Here is a 15459-nt window from a genome sequence, read left to right as displayed (position 1 = left end):
AGACCACAGCCCACTGACACCCCTATCAGACCACAGCCCACTGAAACCCCTATCAGACCACAGTCAGCCCACTGACAACCTTATCAGACCACAGTCAGCCCACTGACAACCCTATCAGACCACAGTCAGCCCACTGACAACCCTATCAGACCACAGTCAGCCCACTGACACCCCTATCAAACCACCGTCAGCCCACTGACACCCCTATCAGACCACAGCCAGCCCACTGACACCCCTATCAGACCACAGTCAGCCCACTGACACCCCTATCAGATCACAGCCCACTGACACCCCTATCAGACCACAGCGTACTGACACCCCTATCAAATCACAGCCCACTGACACCCATATCAGACAACAGTCAGCCCACTGACACCGCTATCAGACCACAGTCAGCCCACTGACACCCCTATCAGACCACAGCCCACTGACACCCCTATCAGACCACAGCCCATTGACACCCCTATCAGACCACAGCCCACTGACACCCCAATCAGACCACAGTCAGCCCACTGACACCCCAATCAGACCACAGTCAGCCCACTGACACCCCTATCAGACCACAGCCTACTGACACCCCTATCAGACCACAGCCCACTGACACCCCTATCAGATCACAGTCAGCCCAATGACACCCCTATCAGACCACAATCAGCCCACTGACAACCCTATCAGACCACAGTCAGTCCACTGACACCCCTATCAGACCACAATCAGCCCACTGACACCCCTATCAGACCACAGCCAGCCCACTGACACCCCTATCAGACCACAGCCCACTGACACCTCTATCAGACCACAGGCCACTGACACCCCTATCAGACCACAGCCCACTGACACCCCTATCAGACCAAAGTCAGCCCACTGACACCCCTATCAGACCACAGTCAGCCCACTGAAACCCCTATCAGACCACAGCCAACCAGTTGACACCCCAATCAGATCACAGCCCACTGACACCCCTATCAGATCACAGTCCACTGACACCCCTATCAGACCCCAGTCAGCCCACTGACACCCCTATCATACCACAGCCAGCCCACTGACACCCCTATCAGACCACAGCCCACTGACACCCCTATCAGACCACAGTCAGCCCACTGACACCCCTATCAGACCACAACCCACTGACACCCCTATCAGACCACAGTCAGCCCACTGACACCCCTATCAGACCACAGTCAGCCCACTGACACCCCTATCAGACCACAGCCCACTAACACCCCTATCAGACCACAGCCCACTGACATCCCTATCAGACCACAGCCCACTGACACCCGTATCAGAACACAGCCCACTGACACCCCTATCAGATCTCAGCAGTCTACTTGAACAGAGAAATACTCAGTGATGAGGCATCAAAGTTAAAGGAACTGAGTAATTTTAAGAAATGCTATAGATGGAAGGAAAGTAGTGTGGAAACCTGCCAAAAAAAACAATTAGGAAACATCAAATTCAATCCCTTTTAGACAACTTCCTGGACAAAACGTTCCACTGTTACAGTGAAGGTGTAAACTTGGCAGTAGAAAATCTTAACAGTATATTTGACCTCTCAGCTTCCCTATCAAATCTAAAAATGTCAAACAGAAAACCGAAGAAAATGATCAACAATTAAAAAATGGTTTGATGAAGAATGCAAAAACCTAAGAAAGAAATGGAGAAACCTGTCCAACCCAAAACACAGAGACCCAGAAAACCTGAGTCTACTCCTTCACTATGGTGAATCACTAAAACTATACAGAAATACACTACGGAAAACAAACAACAACACGAAGAACTATCTATCCAAAATGGAGATGTATGGATAAACCACTTCTCCAATCTTTTTGTCTCTATAACAAAAAACAAACAGCAAAAACATATACATGATCAAATACAAATCTTAGAATCAACAATTAAAGACCAGAACCCACTGGATTCTCCAATTACCTTGAATGAACTACAGGACTGTCACGTCCTGACCAGTAGAGGGTGTAGTTGGGTCAGGACGTGGCAGAAGGGAGTAAGTGTTTTATTGTTTCATTTAATTTTGGCCGTGTGACTTCCAATCAAGCACAGCTGTAGAGGGTTGTGGTTGATTGGGAGTCACACATAAGTTGCCTACGTTTCCGTTGTGTGGTGGGTAATTGTGCTTGTCACTGTTGTTGCACCTGACAGGACTGTGTTGGCTGTCAGTTTTGTTGTTTTGTTAATTGCATAGTGTTCGTAACATAAAAAATGACGAACCCTAACTCCGCCGCATTTTGGTCCACTTCTTCCATAGACAGCCGTTACAGAATTACCCACCAAACCAGGACCAAGCGGCGGAAGAGGAAGGAGCAGCAGGACTACTGCGTTATGGACAAATGGACGTGGGAACAGATCCTGGACGGAGAGGGACCATGGACTCAGGCTGGGGATTATCGCCTCCCGCAGTGGGAGATTGAAGCGGCGAGAGCGGAGAGGCGATACTACGAGGAGAGAGAGCGCAACGAGCGCGAGAGGCAGCCCCAATATTTTTTTGGGGGGGGGCACACGGGACAGTCGGTGGAGCTGAGGTCGGAACCAGAGCCAGTCGGGATGACATTGGAGGTGAGCGAGGGCTATGAGACAGAGACTGTGACGGGGTTAATGGGAAAATTAGGAGAGAGAGAGATGAGAGAGCTGCTAGTGTGGTGCATAAAGTACGGCATTCGCCCTAATGAGCGTGTCGTGGGTATGATGTCACCTGAGGCAGCTCTCCATACCCGTCCTGAGGTGCGTGCTGGTTGTCTGGTAAAGACTGTGCCTGCGCCCAGAAACAGGCCTCCTCCATGTCTTCCCAGCCCTGCACATCCTGTACCTACGCCCAGAACCAAGCCTCCTGCATGTCTTCCTATCCTGGTCAAGCCCGTGCCTCCTCCACGGACCAGTACTCCAGTGGGTCTCTCTATCCTGGTCAAGCCCGTGCCTCCTCCACGGACCAGTACTCCAGTGGGTCTCTCTATCCTGGTCAAGCCCGTGTCTCCTCCACGGACCAGTCCTCCAGTGGATCTCCCTATCCTGGTCAAGCCCGTGTCTCCTCCACGGACCGGTCCTCCAGTGGGTCTCTCCACCCTGGTCTCTCCTGTGCCACCTCCTCAAGCCAGGCCTCCGTTATGTCTCCCCAGCCTGGTGAATCCTGAGTCGGAGCTGCCCGCCAGTCAACAGTCGTCAGAGCTGCCCGCCAGTCAACAGTCGTCAGAGCTGCCCGCCAGTCAACAGTCGTCAGAGCTGCCCGCCAGTCAACAGTCGTCAGAGCTGCCCGCCAGTCAACAGTCGTCAGAGCTGCCCGCCAGTCAACAGTCGTCAGAGCTGCCCGCCAGTCAACAGTCGTCAGAGCTGCCCGCCAGTCAACAGTCGCCAGAGAGGTCAGACTGCCCTGAACTGCCGGAGTGGCCGGACTGCCCTGAACTGCCGGAGTGGCCGGACTGCCCTGAACTGCCGGAGTGGCCGGACTGCCCTGAACTGCCGGAGTGGCCGGACTGCCCTGAACTGCCGGAGTGGCCGGACTGCCCTGAACTGCCGGAGTGGCCGGACTGCCCTGAACTGCCGGAGTGGCCGGACTGCCCTGAACTGCCGGAGTGGCCGGACTGCCCTGAACTGCCGGAGTGGCCGGACTGCCCTGAACTGCCAGAGTGGCCGGACTGCCCTGAACTGCCAGAGTGGCCGGACTGCCCTGAACTGCCAGAGTGGCCGGACTGCCCTGAACTGCCTGAGTGGCCGGACTGCCCTGAACTGCCTGAGTGGCCGGACTGCCCTGAACTGCCGGAGTGGCCGGACTGCCCTGTTCTGCCGGAGTGGCCGGACTGCCCTGTTCTGCCGGAGTGGCCGGACTGCCCTGTTCTGCCGGAGTGGCCGGACTGCCCTGTTCTGCCGGAGTGGCCGGACTGCCCTGTTCTGCCGGAGTGGCCGGACTGCCCTGTTCTGCCGGAGTGGCCGGACTGCCCTGTTCTGCCGGAGTGGCCGGACTGCCCTGTTCTGCCGGAGTGGCCGGACTGCCCTGTTCTGCCGGAGTGGCCGGACTGCCCTGTTCTGCCGGAGTGGCCGGACTGCCCTGTTCTGCCGGAGTGGCCGGACTGCCCGGTTCTGCCAGAGTGGCCAGACTGCCCGGTTCTGCCAGAGGTGCCCGCCTGCCCTGATCTGCCAGGGTGCCCGGCCTGTCAGGATCAGCCCGAGTGGTCCTCCTGCCCTCCGGTCCAGCCCGAGTGGTCCTCCTGCCCTCCGGTCCAGCCCGAGTGGTCCTCCTGCCCTCCGGTCCAGCCCGAGTGGTCCTCCTGCCTTCCGGCCCAGCCCGAGTGGCCCGCATGCCCTCCGGCCCAGCCCGAGTGGCCCGCATGCCTTCCGGCCCAGCCCGAGTGGCCCGCATGCCTTCCGGCCCAGCCCGAGTGGCCCGCATGCCTTCCGGCCCAGCCCGAGTGGCCCGCATGCCTTCCGGCCCAGCCCGAGTGGCCCGCATGCCTTCCGGCCCAGCCCGAGTGGCCCGCATGCCTTCCGGCCCAGCCCGAGTGGCCCGCATGCCTTCCGGCCCAGCCCGAGTGGCCCGCATGCCCGGCGCAGCGATCGGCGCCAACAGTGGGCGACGCCGAAGGTGGAGCGAGGTCCACGTCCTGCACCTGAGCCACCTCCAGGATAGGTGGGTTGGGGAGGGAGGGTGTAGCACAGTGCCGTCGGTGACGGCAGCCACCCTCCCTTCCCTCCCTTATTGTTTAGGTGTTCCTTTTTGTTGGGGATTTTTTTTGTGTTTTCCTTTTTTTAGGTGCATCCCGGGGTCTGCACCTTGAGGGGGGTACTGTCACGTCCTGACCAGTAGAGGGTGTAGTTGGGTCAGGACGTGGCAGAAGGGAGTAAGTGTTTTATTGTTTCATTTAATTTTGGCCGTGTGACTTCCAATCAAGCACAGCTGTAGAGGGTTGTGGTTGATTGGGAGTCACACATAAGTTGCCTACGTTTCCGTTGTGTGGTGGGTAATTGTGCTTGTCACTGTTGTTGCACCTGACAGGACTGTGTTGGCTGTCAGTTTTGTTGTTTTGTTAATTGCATAGTGTTCGTAACATTAAAAATGACGAACCCTAACTCCGCCGCATTTTGGTCCACTTCTTCCATAGACAGCCGTTACAAGGACAAAATAAAAACCCTCCAACCCAAAAAGGCCTGTGGTGTTGATGGCATCCTCAATGAAAAGATCAAATATACAGACCACAGATTCCAATTGGCTAAACTTAAACTCTTTAACATCATCCTTAGCTCTGGCATCTTCCCCAATATTTGGAACTAAGGACTGATCACCCCAATCCACAAAAGCGGAGACAAATATGACCCCATATATGCGTCAACAGCGACCTTGGGAAAATCTTAGGCATTATCATTAACAGCAGACTCGTACATTTCCTCAGTGAAAACAATGCACTGAACAAATGTCAAATTGGCTTTTTACCAAATTATGGTATGACAGACCACGCATTTACCCTGCACACCCTAATTGACAAACAAACCAAAACAAAGGAAAAGTCTTCTCATGCTTTGTTGATTTCAAAAAACTCAATTTGGCATGAAGGTCTGCTATACAAATTGATGGAAAGTGGTGTTGGGGGAAAAACATACATTATAAAATGAATGTACACAAACAACAAGTGTACGGTTAAAATTGGCAAAAAACACACGTTTCTTCCCACAGGGCCGTGGGGTGAGACAGGGATGCAGCTTGAGCCCCACCCTCTTCAACATATATATCAACGAATTGGCGAGGGCACTAGAACAGTCTGCAGCACCCGGCCCTCACCCTACTAGAATCTGAAGTCAAATGTCTACTGTTTGCTGATGATCTGGTGCTTCTGTCCCCAACCAAGGAGGGCCTACAGCAACACCTAGATCTTCTGCACAGATTCTGACAGACCTGGGCCCTGACAGACCTGGGCCCTGACAGACCTGGGCCCTGTCAGACCTGGGCCCTGACAGACCTGGTCCCTGCCAGACCTGGGCCCTGACAGACCTGGGCCCTGACAGACCTGGGCCCTGACAGTAAATCTCAGTAAGACCAAAATAATGATGTTCCAAAAAAGGTCCAGTCGCCAGGACCATAAATACAAATTCCATCTAGACACCGTTGCCCTAGAGCACACAAAAAACTATACAAACCTCGGCCTAAACATCAGTGCCACAAGTAACTTCCACAAAGCTGTGAACGATCTGAGAGACAAGGCAAGAAGGGCCTTCTACACCATCAAAAGGAACATAACATTTTACATACCAATTAGAATCTGGCTAAAAATGACTTGAATCAGTTATAGAACCCATTGCCCTTTATGGTTGTGAGGTCTGGGGTCCGAATACCAACCAACAACTCACTAAATGGGACAAACACCACATTGAGACTCTGCATGCAGAATTCTGCAATAATATCCTCAGTGTACAAACATAAAACACCGAATAATGCAGAGCAGAATTAGGCTGTTACCTGCTAATTATCAAAATCCAGAAAAGAGCCGTTAAATTCTACAACGATCTAAAAGGAAGCGATTCCCAAACCTTCCATAACAAAGCCATCACCTACAGAGAGATGAACCTGGAGAAGAGTCCCCTAAACAAGCTGGTCCTGGGGCTCAGTTCCAAACACAAACAGACCCCACAGAGCCCCAGGACAGCAACACAAACAGACCCCACAGAGCCCCAGGACAGCAACACAAACAGACCCCACAGAGCCCCAGGACAACAACACAAACAGACCCCACAGAGCCCCAGGACAACAACACAAACAGACCCCACAGAGCCCCAGGACAGCAACACCAACAGACCTCACAGAGCCCCAGGACAGCAACACAATTAGACCCAGCCAAATCATGAGAAAACAAAAAGATAATCACTTGACACATTGGAAAGAATTAACAAAAAAACAGAGCAAACTAGAATGCTATTTGGCCCTAAACAGAGAGTCTACAGAGGCAGAATACCTGATCACTGTGACTGACCCAAACTTAAGGAAAGCTTTGACTATGTACAGACTCAGTGAGCATAGCCTTGCTATTGAGAAAGGCCGCCGTAGGCAGACCTGGCTCTCAAGAGAAGACAGGCTATGTGCAACACTGCCCACAAAATGAGGTAGAAACTGAGCTGCACTTCCTAACTTCCTGCCAAATGTATGACCATATTAGAGACACATATTTCCCTCAGATTACACAGATCCACAAAGAATTAGAAAACAAACCAAATTTTGATAAACTCCAATATCTATTGGGTGAAATACCACAGTGTGCTTCACAGCAGCAAGATTTGTGACCTGTTGCCACAAGAAAAGGGGAACCAGTGAAGAACAAACACCACTGTAAATACAACCCATATTTATGTTTATTTATTTTCCCTTTTGTACTTTAACTATTTGCACATCGTTACAACACTGTATATAGACATAATGTGACATCTGAAATGTATTTATTATTTTGGAACTTCTGTGAGTTTAATGTTTACTGTTCATTATTATTGTTTATTTCACTTTTGTGTATTACCTATTTCACTTTCTTTGGCAATGTTAACATATGTTTCCCATGCCAATAAAGCCCCCTTGAATTGACTTGAATTGAATTGAGAGGGGGAGGAGAGAGGAGAGAGGAGTAGAGAGATGGGGAGATGTCTGTGTGTGTGTAGAGAGAGAGGGGGGAGTAGAGAGGAGAGAGAGACGTCTGCGTGTCTAGAGAGAGAGGGGGAGTAGAGAGGAGAGAGAGGAGGAGAGAGGAGAGAGAGATGTTCAGAAAGAGAGGGAGAGAGAGAGATGTCTGTGTGTGTAGAGAGAGGGGGGAGTAGAGAGGAGAGAGAGATGTCTGCGTGTCTAGAGAGACAGAGGGGGGAGTAGAGAGGAGAGAGAGGAGGAGAGAGGAGAGAGAGATGTTCAGAAAGAGAGGGAGAGAGAGAGATGTCTGTGTGTGTAGCGAGAGAGGGGAGTAGAGAGGATAGAGAGATGTTCAGAAAGAGAGAGAGAGATGTCTGTGTGTGTAGAGAGAGGGGGGAGTAGAGAGAAGAGTAGAGAGGAGAGAGAGATGTTCAGAAAGAGAGTCTCTCTTAGAGAGGTGTCTGTGTGTGTGTTACCTGGAAGCGGTAAGGAGAGTCATCAGATCTCAGTGAGTGAGTGAGTGTGAGAGAGAGAGAGAGAGAGAGAGAGAGAGAGAGAGAGAGAGAGAGAGAGAGAGAGAGAGAGAGAGAGAGAGAGAGAGAGAGAGAGAGAGAGAGAGAGAGAGAGAGAGAGAGAGAGAGAGAGAGAGAGAGAGAGAGAGAGAGAGAGAGAGAGAGAGAGAGAGAGAGAGTTAGGGAGGTGTCTGTGTGTGTGTTACCTGGAAGCGGTAAGGAGAGTCATCAGATCTCAGTAGTAGAGAGAGAGAGAGAGAGAGAGAGAGTTAGGGAGGTGTCTGTGTGTGTGTTACCTGGAAGCGGTAAGGAGAGTCGTCAGATCTCAGTAGTAGAGAGCGAGGCTCCTTCAGAGGATAGATGTACCCATACTGCACCAGGAGTCCTCCCAGGTTACGCGCCTCTACACACACATTTCAAAGTGACATATTGCAGCTTTGAGATGAAGATATGGTATAAAACTAGAAATAGTGACAGGGGGAATTACATCCACAGTGAAATAAGGAAGAGCCAGACTCACCTTCCTCTGTTATATTGTATTTCTGAAACAGCCACTCGATGACGTCATTACCTGAAGAGAAAGAGACGTTAGCCCCCGTTTACACCCCGATTTAACCTGTTATGGCTAGGGGGCAGTATTTTCACAGCTGGATAAAAAACGTACCCGATTTAATCTGGTTACTACTCCTGCCCAGTAACTAGAATATGCATATAATTATTGGCTTTGGATAGAAAACACTCCAAAGTTTCTAAAACTGTTTGAATGGTGTCTGTGAGTATAACAGAACTCAAATGGCAGGTCAAAACCTGAGAGATTCCTTTACAGGAAGTGGCCTGTCTGACCATTTCTTGAACTTCTTTGCCATCTCTATCTTTTACAAAGGATCTGTGCTCTAACGTGACACTTCCTACATCTTCCATGGGCGCTCAGAGCCCGGGAAAAACCTGAATGTCGTCATCCCAGCCCCAGGCTGAAACACATTATCGCCTTTCTCAAGTGGCCGATCAAGGGACTGTGGGCTTAGGCGCGTGCCCTGGCCGCCCCCGTCTTTGTGATTTTTCCTCTGTTTGCCGAAATATTATCGCTTTTTTACGAGATAAATTGCATAAAAATTGATTTTAAACAGCGGTTGACATGCTTCGAAGTACGGTAATGGAATATTTGGATTTTTTTTGTCACGAATTGCGCCATGCGCGTGACCCTGATTTACCATTTCGGATAGTGTCTGGGACGCACGAACAAAACGCCGCTATTCGGATATAACGATGGATTATTTTGGACCAAACCAACATTTGTTATTGAAGTAGCAGTCCTGGGAGTGCATTCTGACGGAGACAACAAAAGGTAATCAAACTTTTATAATAGTAAATCTGATTTTAGTGAAGGCTAAACTTGCCGGGTGTCTAAATAGCTAGCCCATGATGGCTGGGCTATGTACTTAGAATATTGCAAAATGTGCTTTCACCAAAAAGCTATTTTAAAATCGGACATATCGAGTGCATAGAGGAGTTCTGTATCTATAATTCTTAAAATAATTGTTATGCTTTTTGTGAACGTTTATCGTGAGTAATTTAGTAAATTGTTAGCAAATTCCCCGGAAGTTTGCGGGGGGTATGCTAGTTCTGATCGTCACATGCTAATGTAAAAAGCTGTTTTTTTATATAAATATGAACTTGATTGAACAAAACATGCATGTATTGTATAACATAATGTCCTAGGTGTGTCATCTGATGAAGATCATCAAAGGTTAGTGCTGCATTTAGCTGTCTTCTGGGTTTTTGTGACATTATATGCTAGCTTGAAAAATGGGTGTCTGATTATTTCTGGCTTGGTACTCTGCTGACATAATCTAATGTTTTGCTTTCGCTGTAAAGCCTTTTTGAAATCGGACAGTGTGGTTAGATAAAGGAGAGTCTTATCTTTAAAATGCTGTGAAATAGTCATATGTTTGAAAAATTGAAGTTTTTGTATTTTTGAGGAATTTGTAATTCGCGCCACGCCTATCATTGGATATTGGAGCAGGTGTTCCGCTAGCGGAACGTCTAGATATGCCTCCTTTGTCCTGATCTTGTCCACATGCTGATTGTGCCCACGTTTTCCAGATAGGTGTAGATGAGAACCCGTTGTGTCTGGATTAATGCCAAGTGTAAACGGATCTGGATTAATGCCAAGTGTAGACGGATCTGGATTAATGCCAAGTGTAGACGGATCTGGATAAATGCCAAGTGTAGACGGATCTGGATAAATGCCAAGTGTAAACGGATCTGGATGAATGCCAAGTGAAGACAGATCTGGATTAATGCCAAGTGTAGACGGATCTGGATTAATGTCAAGTGTAGACGGATCTGGATAAATGCCAAGTATAGACGGATCTGGATTAATGCCAAGTGTAGACGGATCTGGATAAATGCCAAGTGTAGACGGATCTGGATAAATGCCAAGTGTGGACGGATCTGGATAAATGCCAAGAGTAGACGGATCTGGATAAATGCCAAGTGTAAACGGATCTGGATACATGCCAAGTTTAGACGGATCTGGATAAATGCCAAGTGTAAACGGATCTGGATACATGGAAAGTATAGACGGATCTGGATTAATGCCAAGTGTAAACGGATCTGGATTAATGCCAAGTGTAAACGGATCTGGACTAATGCCAAGTGTAAACGGATCTGGATTAATTGCCATGTGTAGACGGATCTGGATAAATGACAACTGTAGACGGATCTGGATAGATCACAAACATGTTGATCGGGTATAATCCTACTGGTCACGGTCTGGTATAATCCTACTGGTCACGGTGTGGTACAACCCTACTGGTCACAGTCTGGTATTATCCTACTGGTCACGGTCTGGTATTATCCTACTGGTCACGGTCTGGTACAACCCTACTGGTCACGGTGTGGTACAACCCTACTGGTCAAGGTCTGGTACAACCCTACTGGTCACGGTGTGGTATAACCCTACTGGTCACGGTCTGGTACAACCCTACTGGTCACGGTGTGGTATAAACCTACTGGTCAGGGTCTGGTATAACCCTACTGGTCACGGTCTGGTACAACCCTACTGGTCACGGTGTGGTACAACCCTACTGGTCACGGTCTGGTACAACCCTACTGGTCAAGGTCTGGTACATCCCTACTGGTCACGGTGTGGTATAACCCTACTGGTCACAGTCTGGTATAACCCTACTGGTCCGGGTCTGGTATAACCCTACTGGTCAGGGTCTGGTATAACCCTACTGGTCACGGTCTGGTATAACCCTACTGGTGACGGTGTGGTACAACCCTACTGGTCACGGTGTGGTACAACCCTACTTGTCACGGTGTGGTACAACCCTACTGGTCAATGTCTGGTACAACCTTACTGGTCACGGTGTGGTATAACCCTACTGGTCCGGGCTGGTACAACCCTACTGGTCACGGTGTGGTATAACCCTACTGGTCACGGTCTGGTACAACCCTACTGGTCACGGTCTGGTACAACCCTACTTGTCACGGTGTGGTATAACCCTACTTGTCACGGTGTGGTATAACCCTACTGGTCACGGTGTGGTATAACCCTACTGGTCACGGTCTGGTACAACCCTACTGGTCACGGTCTGGTACAACCCTACTGGTCACGGTGTGGTATAACCCTACTGGTCACGGTCTGGTATAACCCTACTGGTCACGGTCTGGTATAACCCTACTGGTCCCGGTCTGGTATAACCCTACTGGTCAGGGTCTGGTATAACCCTACTGGTCAGGGTCTGGTATAACCCTACTGGTCAGGGTCTGGTATAACCCTACTGGTCACGGTCTGGTATAACCCTACTGGTCACGGTGTGGTATAACCCTACTGGTCCGGGCTGGTACAACCCTACTGGTCATGGTGTGGTATAACCCTACTGGTCACGGTCTGGTACAACCCTACTGGTCACGGTCTGGTACAACCCTACTGGTCACGGTGTGTTATAAACCTACTGGTCACGGTCTGGTACAACCCTACTGGTCACGGTGTGGTAATAACCTACTGGTCACGGTCTGGTATAACCCAACTGGTCACGGTGTGGTATAACCCTACTGGTCGCGGTGTGGTATAACCCTACTGGTCAGGGTGTGGTACAACCCTACTGGTCATGGTGTGGTATAACCCTACTGGTCACGGTCTGGTATAACCCTACTGGTCAGGGTCTGGTATAACCCTACTGGTCACGGTCTGGTATAACCCTACTGGTCACGGTCTGGTATAACCCTACTGGTCAGGGTCTGGTATAACCCTACTGGTCACGGTCTGGTATAACCCTACTGGTCACGGTCTGGTACAACCCTACTGGTCACGGTGTGGTGCAACCCTACTGGTCACGGTGTGGTACAACCCTACTGGTCACGGTGTGGTAGAACCCTACTGGTCAGGTCTGGTATAACCCTAGTGGTCAAGGTGTGGTACAACCCTACTGGTCGCGGTGTGGTACAACCCTACTGGTCACGGTGTGGTACAACCCTACTGGTCACGGTGTGGTATAACCCTACTGGTCACGGTGTGGTATAACCCTACTGGTCAAGGTCTGGTATAACCCTACTGGTCACGGTCTGGTATAACCCTACTGGTCACGGTGTGGTATAACCCTACTGGTCACGGTGTGGTATAACCCTACTGGTCACGGTCTGGTACAACCCTACTGGTCACGGTGTGGTATAAACCAACTGGTCAGGGTCTGGTATAACCCTACTGGTCACGGTCTGGTATAACCCTACTGGTCACGGTGTGGTAAAACCCTACTGGTCTAGGTGTGGTATAACCCTACTGGTCACGGTGTGGTATAACCCTACTGGTCACGGTGTGGTATAACCCTACTGGTCACGGTGTGGTATAACCCTACTGGTGACGGTCTGGTATAACCCTACTGGTCACGGTCTGGTACAACCCTACTGGTCACTGTGTGGTATAATGGTGATGAGGACCTAGAGGTCATGGTGTGGTAACCTTGGTAACCTACCAGTCATGGCGTGGGGTATAACGGTGATGAGGAGTCTCTGGTTTCTCATCTTCATCCCCATGTCAGGATCTTGCATCGCTACGATCACTCTCTCCATCTACACACACACACACACACACACACACACACACACACACACACACACACACACACACACACACACACACAGAGACACACAGGGGTTAGGGAGACACACACACACACAGGGGTTAGGGAGACACACACAGAGAGAACTTTGAGCTCTACTCGTGACCTCTATTATTCCCTTATTAGTCTGTTAGTTTAGAAACTACAGTTTAGTGATTTTATGGGTTAGGGAGTAGGGAGTAGGGGTTAGGGGTTAGGGGTTAGGGAGTAGGGGTTAGGGGTTAGGGAGTAGGGGATAGGGAGTAGGGGTTAGTGAGTAGGGGATAGGGAGTAGGGAGTAGGGGTTAGGGAGTAGGGAGTAGGGGTTAGGATGTAGGGGTTACCCGCTTCACCCAGCTAGCCATCAGAACCGCCATCAGAACCTCCATCAGCAGCTAGCCATCAGATCCTCTATCATCAGCTAGCCATCAGAACCTCCATCAGCAGCTAGCCATCAGAACCTCCATCAGCAGCTAGCCATCAGAACCTCCATCGGCAGCTAGCCATCAGAACCTCCATCAGCAGCTAGCCATCAGAACCTCCATCAGAACATCCATCGGCAGCTAGCCATCAGAACCTCCATCGGCAGCTAGCCATCAGAACCTCCATCGGCAGCTAGCCATCAGAACCTCCATCGGCAGCTAGCCATCAGAACCTCCATCGGCAGCTAGCCATCAGAACCTCCATCAGCAGCTAGCCATCAGAACCTCCATCGGCAGCTAGCCATCAGAACCTCCATCAGCAGCTAGCCATCAGAACCTCCATCAGCAGCTAGCCATCAGAAGCTCCATCGGCAGCTAGCCATCAGAAGCTCCATCAGCAGCTAGCCATCAGAACCTCCATCAGAACCTCCATCAGCAGCTAGCCGTCAGAACCTCCATCGGCAGCTAGCCATCAGAACCTCCATCGGCAGCTAGCCATCAGAACCTCCATCAGCAAGCAGCTAGCCATCAGAACCTCCTTCAGCAGCTAGCAATCAGAACCTCCATCAGCAGCTAGCCATCAGAACCTCCATCAGCAGCTAGCCATCAGAACCTCCATCATCAGCTAGCCATCAGAACCTCCATCAGCAGCTAGCCATCAGAACCTCCATCAGCAAGCAGCTAGCCATCAGAACCTCCTTCAGCAGCTAGCAATCAGAACCTCCATCAGCAGCTAGCCATCAGAACCTCCATCAGCAGCTAGCCATCAGAACCTCCATCAGCAGCTAGCCATGAGAACCTCCATCAGCAGCTAGCCATCAGAACATCCATCAGCAGCTAGCCCTCAGAACCTCCATCAGCAGCTAGCCATCAGAACCTCCATCGGCAGCTAGCCATCAGAACCTACATCAGCAAGCAGCTAGCCATCAGAACCTCCTTCAGCAGCTAGCCATCAGAACCTCCATCAGCATCTAGCCATCAGAACCTCCATCAGCAGCTAGCCATCAGAACCTCCATCGGCTGCTAGCCATCAGAACCTCCATCAGAACCTCCATCAGAACCTCCATCAGCAGCTAGCCGTCAGAACCTCCATCAGCAGCTAGCCATCAGAACCTACATCAGCAGCTAGCCATCAGAACCTCCATCGGCAGCTAGCCATCAGAACCTCCATCAGCAAGCAGCTAGCCATCAGAACCTCCTTCAGCAGCTAGCCATCAGAACCTCCATCAGCAGCTAGCCATCAGAACCTCCATCAGCAGCTAGCCATCAGAACCTCCATCAGCAGCCAGCCATGAGAACCTCCATCAGCAGCTAGCCATCAGAACCTCCATCAGCAGCTAGCCATCAGAACCTCCATCAGCAGCTAGCGATCAGAACCTCCATCAGCAGCTAGCGATCAGAACCTCCATCAGCAGCTAGCCATCAGAGCCTCCATCAGCAGCTAGCCCTCAGAACCTCCATTAGCAGCTAGCCATCAGAACTTCCATCGGCAGCTAGCCATCAGAACCTCCATCGGCAGCTAGCCATCAGAACCTCCATCGGCAGCTAGCCATCAGAACCTCCATCAGCATCTAGCCATCAGAACCTCCATCAGCAGCTAGCCATCAGAACCTCCATCGGCTGCTAGCCATCAGAACCTCCATCAGAACCTCCATCAGAACCTCCATCAGCAGCTAGCCGTCAGAACCTCCATCAGCAGCTAGCCATCAGAACCTACATCAGCAGCTAGCCATCAGAACCTCCATCGGCAGCTAGCCATCAGAACCTCCATCAGCAAGCAGCTAGCCATCAGAACCTCCTTCAGCAGCTAGCCATCAGAA

General features: G+C 50.7%; 1 protein-coding gene across 1 annotated transcript in view; it reads right to left on the bottom strand.

Moving 5' to 3' along the window:
* Positions 1-15459, bottom strand: part of LOC106607567 (regulator of G-protein signaling 11) — a 228398-nt gene that overhangs the window by 204415 nt on the left and 8524 nt on the right. Inside the window, exons 2-4 of the mRNA XM_045690465.1 lie at positions 13092-13188; positions 8633-8683; positions 8409-8515 (exon numbers count right to left, since the gene is read on the bottom strand). Of these exons, the coding sequence (XP_045546421.1) occupies positions 8409-8515; positions 8633-8683; positions 13092-13188 (255 nt within the window). The remainder of the gene's footprint in view (positions 1-8408; positions 8516-8632; positions 8684-13091; positions 13189-15459) is intronic.

Source organism: Salmo salar, chromosome ssa12 (assembly GCF_905237065.1).
Source record: "Salmo salar chromosome ssa12, Ssal_v3.1, whole genome shotgun sequence".
NCBI classification, from domain to species: Eukaryota; Metazoa; Chordata; class Actinopteri; order Salmoniformes; family Salmonidae; genus Salmo; species Salmo salar.
This window is presented reverse-complemented; position numbering and strand designations above follow the sequence as displayed.